Source organism: Gymnogyps californianus, unplaced genomic scaffold, assembly GCF_018139145.2.
Source record: "Gymnogyps californianus isolate 813 unplaced genomic scaffold, ASM1813914v2 HiC_scaffold_32, whole genome shotgun sequence".
NCBI classification, from domain to species: domain Eukaryota; kingdom Metazoa; phylum Chordata; class Aves; order Accipitriformes; family Cathartidae; genus Gymnogyps; species Gymnogyps californianus.
The window spans coordinates 1,072,515-1,081,141 of record NW_026114202.1 but is presented as its reverse complement, the minus strand read 5'-3'; the positions used below and the strand labels follow the sequence as shown (position 1 = coordinate 1,081,141).

General features: G+C 58.3%; 1 protein-coding gene across 1 annotated transcript; it reads left to right on the top strand.

Annotated features, from left to right (window-relative positions):
- The first annotated feature begins 520 nt into the window (after positions 1–520).
- On the top strand, positions 521–7,635 carry LOC127028408 (twist-related protein 2-like). The gene is made up of 2 exons (XM_050914140.1): positions 521–1,135; positions 7,550–7,635. The coding sequence occupies exon 1, from the start codon at positions 644–646 to the stop codon at positions 1,127–1,129; it is 486 nt and encodes a 161-aa protein (XP_050770097.1). The 5' UTR covers positions 521–643; the 3' UTR covers positions 1,130–1,135; positions 7,550–7,635.
- The last annotated feature ends 992 nt before the right edge of the window (positions 7,636–8,627 follow it).

The following is an 8,627-nucleotide window of genomic DNA, read 5'->3' as shown; positions in this document are numbered from 1 at the left end:
CTTCTTCCTTTGGATTCAGAGAATGCCTGTATCGCTCATCGAAACATCCATTGCTCCACATTTCCACTTGAATCTCTTATAGATAAAAGTCTCCTATTCCAAACTGAACAAGTGAATATTTCTGGCTGGCTTTTGCAGGGTCAACCGGGCTTAAAAAATTTAAAAAAGACTAAAAATCAAAAAAGCTTCCCCCGAACTCCATGGCTGGTGCTCACATTAGCATAGGCAATGTCCCCTGACATCCGGGCAGCAGGCAGGAGCATCTGTGCCGGAGGGCTTGGGGGTGTCGGTGGAGGAGGGAGGGAGGAAATCTGGAACCCATAAGCTCCACTGATGTTTGCATTACCTTGCACGGCTGCATTGGTCTGTGCCTGGTCCGCCCACGGTCCTCCTCGCCCTATCAGCAAGAGCCATTCCCCAAAGTTATTTGAACGCCCTCCTCTCCGTAGCCCAAAGGAAAAACCAACCGAGCTCCTTGGAGGGCTCTGCAAGGCTTGGGAAGTTTGGGGAGGCTGAAGGGTGGATGCTCCAGGCTGCACCTCTTGAGCGGGCGCTGGCTCCTCTCCAGGCCGCCTCGCCGATGTGCTGTGGCCGTCGCATCTCGTGAGACCCCAGAGCCCTTCGCCTGCAAGGTGCCGAGAAGATGAAAGAGGAAAGCATGTGCCCGGACTCCCCCGAAGGCAGCCTGGTCACCAGCGAGGAGGAAGGCGAGCGGCTGCACAAGAAATGCCTCCGCAAGCGTGGCCAGGGGGGCAAGCCGGCGGAGGACTGCGGGGCTCCCTCGCCGCAGGGCAAGCGGAGCAAGCGCAGCCCCGTCCCGCAGTCCTTCGAGGACGTGCACACGCAGCGCGTGATCGCCAACGTGCGGGAACGCCAGCGGACCCAGTCGCTCAACGACGCCTTCGCGGAGCTGCGGAAGATCATCCCGACGCTGCCCTCCGACAAGCTGAGCAAGATCCAAACCCTCAAGCTGGCTGCCCGCTACATAGACTTCTTGTACCAGGTCCTGCAGAGCGATGAGCTGGACCACAAGATCACCAGCTGCAACTACCTGGCCCACGAGAGGCTCAGCTACGCCTTCTCCGTCTGGAGGATGGAAGGGGCTTGGTCCATGTCCGCATCCCACTGAGCCGGGGTATGTATCGCCACCTCCCCGCCGACACCTCCGCACGTCCCTCGCTCCTGCATCCTCCATGCATCTCCCCAGCTCAGTCCTACGGGGGAAACGCACAGCAGCCGCCCCCTCCTCACGCTCCACGTGCAAGCGATTTGCTTTAACAAACCCCAGACGCCGCCAAGGCCGGCGGTCGGAGGAGGTGGCGATTCCCAACCTCGCCGGGGCCGGTAGGACGTTGCAGGGGGCCGAGCAGCGGAGCCCTACAGCGACTGATCTCATTTAGCGGGGTCTGGTCCGGGGCAGGCTAGTGAAAGGTTTAAAACGAGGGCTTAAAAATCTGATTTATCCTCCCACGGTAACCCGGGAGGGCGCGTAAATCAGCAGACACCCTCCTGAATGTGCTTGGGTTACCGAGGTGTCAAAACCGCACAAGTGAGACCAGCGGCAGCCCTGCAGCCATCAGCCGACGGCTGCTGTTGCTCCCACCGTGCGAAGAGCCCAGCCTTGTCCTGGCCGCCCAGGCAAACCTCGGCAGCCGTTGCCTGAAGCCGTTGGGTGGCCCTGGGGCCTCCAGCCTGCCGGGCTCTCTCCTATCCCTCTCCTAAAGCGCTGCAGATAAGATGGGATCTGTAATCCCTTCGGATCTGTAGGTATCCTACCCTGCAGGGAATAAAATATTGAGCGAGGAGGCCGGGGCAGCGAGGTTTGCCTGCTCGTTGCACTGCACCCCTTGTTTGATGTACTCAGCACCACCCAGTCACCACCTGAGCATCCCCTTCAATCACTGGCAAAGCTGCTGAGAGGAGAGGGGAATAATCCTGTTTTCAGTGCTTTCGGTCCTGTTGGGCTGGGAGAAAGGGGCAACGCGGGGAGAAGGGTCGGCTACGTGCTAACGTTTCCTGCAGCCCATGAGCGGGATCAGAAAGCGCCGGAGGACATTCCCAAGCCGTGGACTTTGAGGACACTTCACGGGAGGCCAGCCCAGCTCCCGAGAGTCCTCGTTGTCCCCTAAGCAGGATCAGGGCTTCTGGCTTTCCTCGGGCACTGGCTCATTAACCTCTGCCTTGTGTCGGCCCTGGCGCTGGGGCTGAGAGACCGCCGGGTCCTCTGGGGAAGGCAACTGTAAAAAGACTCTTCTTTTTCTAGCGCCCACCACTAAGGGCTTCCCATGAAAGACCCTTTTCTTATTATTTTCTGCCAGCAATTGGGGTCAGCCTCGTGCACCCTCCTTGCGTGCCATTTCTCCTCCTGGCCGGTCTTCCTGCAGTCCCGATTCGGTGCAGGGACCCGGGTGCCCGTGCCCAGCCGTGGTCTCCCTGCGGGCAGAAGCAACATATTTCTAACAAACATGAGACAGTCCAGACCCTGCGATGAGAAGTTCTGAGCGGGTGCAAGACCCTAATTTAAGCCGTGCTGACCCCCAGCTGGGGCAGGGACTGGTGTGATGCTGCAGCCCAGTGTGAGCCCGCCGGTCCCCGCCTCGTCACGGGCGCAGCCTGCCGAGGACGATGGGCTCCCGGTGCCTTCGCCTTTAAGGTACGTCTGGGGGAAGCCGTAGTGCAAAAAAAAAACCCCAAACCCCGCTCTCCACCCCGGTCTCACATTTTGAAAGGCCAGAGGGAGTGGGAAAGGGAGGAAAGTGGCCTTTCTGAGACAAAATAAATCATAGCAAATTCCTGCAAAGTGCCCCACGTGATGCCTGGGCGGTGGGGGACGCTCTGCTGCGGCCACTGACCCTCCTGCCGGTGGGCTTTGCCACTTAACAGCCCTGAATTTCAGGCCAGATCTGCAGATGTAGGTGCAAGCGCTGGCTAAAGATGTTGACCGGCTCCCAGGGGGATTGCATTTAAGGATGCGCCACACTTAAACTCTCATTTTCCTGCAAGCCTCGCTAAGATCTCTTCTAACCAACAGGAAAACTGCCAGTTTTCTAAACCCATGTATAGATCTCAATTATTTGGGGCAGACCTGGTTGTTTAAAAAATGAAAGACTGTCCTTGCTGGAAGCAGGATCGCTGCCCCTTAGCCGTGGCTGGGTGCTGCCGGGGACACCTTCCCCTTCGGGCCAGCCAGAAGCGAAGCGCGTGGTTACTTGTTCTCACTGTGAGGAGCCAAAAAGCTGCCAGGGACAGTTGGGGTGCTGAGCCCCCTGAGCAGAGCGAGCCCGTATCCCCCCCAGAGCCTCCCTCACCCTCTTTTGCGCATCACATTTTTGCAGCCCTTTGAGTTTTGCAGCCCGCAGCTGGGTTATCCTGTTTCGGGGGATGCGGGGTGTTCCGTGCATGCTCCCGAAAGATGGGGGCTGCTCGGCACGGCCTTGCCCCGCTCCTGGGTTCGCAAGGGAGGTGGAAGCAGCCCGGCGGGAGCGTGGGATTCTTTGGTGGATGGTTTTGAAGAGCGTCAGCACTGTGCTGACGAGCTGTGCACTTCGTTAAAGCCCAGCTAAAGGCATTTTCGCCTTGGGGAGGCACGGGGTTTTTGAGTCCCCTCCCCATCGCCCCCAGACTCGGGGCCGTTGCTCTCGGCACACGCGTGTGTGGGCTGACGTGCAGCTCTGCGTCCGGTCATTGACTCGTAGACCTCTTTATTTAAGCTGAGTGCTGGGCAGGAATTGTGTTCCCATGATAAAGAGAGGAATTAAAGACCCTTAGCGCTCTTAAAGACCTCTCTGCTAAATGAAAAAGCCTCCATGTAAAACCCCTCATGTCCTGTGAGCGTGGTACGCTCAGTGTGCTTATCGTTGCTGGTTAATATTCATCCCAAGCGGCGCCGGTGCTTGCCTTGAGGCAAAGCATCCTTCAGCTGAATAGATAATCATCTGCTTTGTGCCACCCTGCAGCTGTATTCGGGTACCAATTAGCAACTCCCAGTTGGGCAGGGAAGTAATGGGAGGAGGATTTGCTAAGCAAAGACCAAAAAGAGGGAACAGCCACAGGGGAAGCGATGCTGGAGTTGGAAAGGCTGCGTCTCTCTCCCGTAAGTGAATTAACCCGGCGCTTGCAATGGGACTGTAATTTTATAATGTAAAGCAGCTAATGGCTGCTGCGAGCGCCGGCATACTGGTCTCCACTGGAACTCAGCCTATTAAATATCAAAGGGTGCTGGAATAGCTGGATGTGGATATGCCCTTGTTAACCAGGAGACATCATCCGGGGAAAGAGGGATTGAGCCCTCAGGCAAGAAAAATAATGTTTGAAGTCCCCCAAGTTCACAGTTTTTCAGCACAGTCTTGAGCACATTAAAATGGTTTCTTTTCCTGCTGGAGGAGAAAATGAGGCTGGAAGCTGAAACTGCTGGGGGGGAAAGACTGGCGGAGTTGTAAGGGGTGATATTCCTTGCCCTTCATTTGTCTCCCTGGATTTATTGTCTTTCTCGCGTTGCCCTCACTTAATTGTCTATCCTGAAAGACCTTGGATAAATCTTCCCTTTGGGGACTGTTGCTCTTGCTTGGAGTCTGCTTGTCGGGTGGATGTTTCATTTTCTTTTATTTATAAATACGTCTCATTGCATAGTATTAAAGCACCAGGGTATTAAAGGAGCTTGGGGAGAGCTCCCCTCTCTATTCAGATCTGCTCAGAAAATGCATTTAAAGCAGCATCTGCTTCAAAAAGCTGAGATCCCTCTGCAGACTGGCAAGAAAGCACAGTCCCGTCCGGCCGAGCTGCCTTGCCACCCTGGATCAGTCCTTTAAAAGCAGCGAGAAGTGGGTCCATTCGCTCACTGCTGGTTAAACTGGCCAAGGTGGTCCAGGACCCCCGGGCTGGGTCAGAGCAAGCCCGGGCGCTGGGCTCCTCCTTAGCCCGGTCCAGCGGGCGAGGAGTTGCGCTGGCAGGAACCACCTCGCTTTCACTTTTGGTTTGAGCTCCCAGAAGAGCCGAGGAGTTGCCCAAATCCTGGGAAATCTGTGCCTGGGTGATTTTTCTTTTTCTCCATTCGGGTCACGGGCCACGTTAAGTACCAGCCATACTCTGTGCTCCCATCGATGCGCTCCGGCAGGATGCTTCTGGGATTTGCTCCTTGCTCTGGCATAGAGCAGGTTTAGAGGCCGGAATTTTCCTCCAAAGGCTGCCGTCTACCCCCCAAACGCAGAGCCGGTGTAGCATTTGCCACGGCGTCTGCAGGATGGACGGGCAGAAGAAGAGATGTTCGGTGCCTTGAAGGCTCCAGCTTTGGTGCCCCGGGGCAGGAGGAGCTGCCCTAGCTGAGGGATGCGGGACATCCCCCAAAATCCCAGGGCAGATCTCACGCACTGGCTCTGGATGCAGGACCAGACCGGGCTGGGGATGCTGAGTCCGACCACCACCAGCCCACACCGTGCCGGGGCCGTCAGGGGACACCCCGACTGCTGCGTAGGAGCAAGGGGTGGCATCACTTTGCTGTCCCGAGCTGCTCTGCCGCAGGTCCCAGAGCCCAGCCCCGGAGCAGGGAGAGCCACAGGCTGTCCAGCCATCCCTCTCCGGGTCCCTTGGCACGACAGCATCCGGCACAAGGACATGTCAAAGGGGCGACTGGGGCTGCCGTTAATTTCCCCATCAGAAAAACCTTTTTCCAGCAAAAACTTCCACCTTTCTATTAAAGACAGAAGAACTCAACACCGAACCTGCCCCGGGGGGGACCAGGCTCCTCTCCATCGCAGGGAGGCAGGTTCTCCACACTACTCAGGATTAGTTAAAATTAAAACAGAGATAAAATTACGGAGCCAGGCCTCACGAGCATTAAAATGTCTGCCGGTTTACGATCCCCACGAGGAGAGAGGCTCGCTAGATCTCAGCTGCGTTCGCTTAGCCCAGAGGAACGCCTTTGAAACGAACCCGTATTTCATCGCCGAATGTCACGGGAATGCACCTGGGATCTGAGGGGGAACGAAGGAGATGCGTTAACAAGACGGGCTTTGCATGTAATTTCCTTTTATAGGGCTGTACCTGAACAGAGACGAGGGTGTTAATGCAGCGGAGGGAGGGAAGGGCAATCATCAGCCGGGGCGTTGAGGACGGGCTCGCAGAGCATTGTGTCTCCCCGGCTCCGTGGTCCAGGTCCACGCCAGCCCTGTGAACGTCCGTCCCCAAGCCCTGCACGCTCGGAGTAGGGCTGGTCTCCTCTGGAGGCTCCCGCAGCCCTTCGGCAGCCTTCAAAATTGTGCCGGGAGTGCGTTATTTGGCGTTAGACCTTGTTGGCTTAAGACATGGACGTGCCGCGAGGCAAGGGGAGATGATTAAGCTTTATATGGGCTGGGCTGAGCTGCTCGTGCCTGTGTTTCCCGCACCCCAGGATATCCCTGTGCTGTGCCAGCCGGGCGCCAGCCTTTCTGGTTGCCCGTTGTGCCGGGCACCCTTGCCCTTGAGCACCGTGGATGTGCACAGCGCCCGTCCCAGACCTTTCGGACCACGGTCCCAAAGGGAGAGCAATGGGACGCATCGGGCTTTGGGGATTTTTTTCTCTCTCTGCCACCTGGCTCGGGCAGGCTCTGTCCTGCCTGCGAGCCCCGAGGGCAGCCCTGCCTGCAGAGCGGGTGGGCAGGGGCTGCCCCCAGCAGCCTGCCAGCCCCCATCTGCATTACCTCAGCAGTGCCTGGGGTGAATTACTGGAGGGTTTGATTTATTCCTTTCCAAGCTCCTCTCCGGAGAGTTAAAGGTCTCCGCTATTGCGCAAGGAGGAACCAGAAAAGCAGAAGGCTAAGCGGAGGGAGGGGGGTGAAATAAAACCAGAGACCTGGGGGTGATGGGGAGGAAGCCCAGAGAGCACCAGGGCCAGCCAAATGAAGCCGTTGCCCCACAGGGCTTGATTCCCCTCGCCCCCCATGCCCGGTCCCTCAAGACCTGCGGGAGCCGCTTCTAATCTCCTCCGCCCTTGCAGGAGCCGTTTCCCCCTGCCAAGGTCTGGATCAGGCCGCCAGCCTGGTCTGCCCTGCTCCCGTGCTCGGTTCATCCGCACCACGGCCCCTGGCTCCGGGCTGGCGTCCGGCGTCGGCTGGAGGCGCCCGGCGGCTCCGTGGGGTCCCCTCCGGCGTCACCCACCCTGGGGACAGCCTGTCATCCTCCGGGCTGGAGAGGGAACAGTTCATCACGGGATAACGCCAGTCCTCCCCACGGAGGGGAGGGAAGGAGAGATGAGCGGTTCGGCTGCTTTCCTTCTCCGTCCTCCCAGAGAAGCATATTTGGGGTAAAAGCTGTGATTTTTTTGGAACGCTCACAGTCCCGGGCTCAGGTGCGGGGACATTTCCCTGCGTCCCATGCAAACCCTTGCGGCTACGGGGAAGTCTGCGAATGCGAAGCACGAAGGCTCGGGAGCCAGCAACCGAACGCGGCTCTTCCCCCCGCCGGCTTCCCAGCCGAGCGCCGGATTTTGCATGATTTTGGGCAGCCTGGGCTGGCCATGCCGAGCCAAAACCTCGGTGACTTGGCAGCCAGGCTCACCCTGCCTGTCTCCCCTTAGGTCTTACGCCTCCGCCTCAATGGAAACAAGCAGCAGCTCGCCAGCGCCCGGGCACCCAGACCCAGCCACCCCGCTCTCCTCCAGCACCCGAAAAACGACAGCAGCCTCCCCGGCGAGCAGGAGAGCACAAGCCCCATCCCACCCCGCCAGCCCCTTCGCCCGGGGCTGCTCTGACCCCCTCCAAACCCCGGGGCTGGGGCTGAGGGACCCGAACCAGGACCCGGGTGGTTTTGCTTGGAACGAGCTTGGTTGGATGCTGTGTATGAAACTCTTTAGGGTGTAATTTATTTTTGACTCGCAGGTAAGAAATAGTCGAGTTATCTACTCCGGTACTAGCTGCCTGCTTCCCGAGCCTGCAGGGAAGCCGATGTCCCCGGCTCAGCGGGCTCGGTCCTCCCCGCTTTCCCCCGCTGCCTGCGGCCAGCCTGGGCAGCCCCGCAGCCAGGATGTGCAGGCAGCTGCCTTCTGCCAGGACCAGGCAGGACAACTCCCGTCGGGATGATGGGAACGGCTCGAGCCCTCCCTCGCTGGCCTGGTCCTCACGGCTTCCTAGAGCCCCTCCCCGGGGATGTGAAAATGCAGCATCCAAGGGTTTGGCCACGGCTCGTGGGTTATGTCCGCTTTTATCCTGCTCTGAAGGATGCAGGACATCATGGCTTGAGGTGCTGCCTGGCATGTGGAGTGGATTTGGGGGGGGGGCTGCTGAACCCCTCAACGAACGCCGAGGCTCACGACGCCCTCCGCTCACTCGTACCCCATGGACGTGTCTCAGAATCACCCGCTCTGTTGGAACAACCCCACTTCTTTGAAATTATTGGAAAATAAGGCTGGAGATGTTACAGAGAGCCCTCCCCTCTTCCCCGCGAGTCCGGGGGAGTTCGGGGACATCTCGGGAGCAGTGCTGCTCTGGGGGGATTCAGGCTCTTTCGGGGGCGAGATCGAGTTGGGGGGATGCGGAGATGCTAGGGGGATGACGGAGAGGCGTCGGGGTTTCCAGATGATCCCAATAAAGTCCAGGGGGAATTTTCCAGGGTTCGATCCTTTTGTTTCCTAAGGAAATGGTGCTGTCGTAAGCACG

Bases quoted from the DNA above. Each gene is read 5' to 3' on its own strand.
- LOC127028408 (XM_050914140.1), top strand. From the start codon at position 644: ATGAAAGAGGAAAGCATGTGCCCGGACTCCCCCGAAGGCAGCCTGGTC.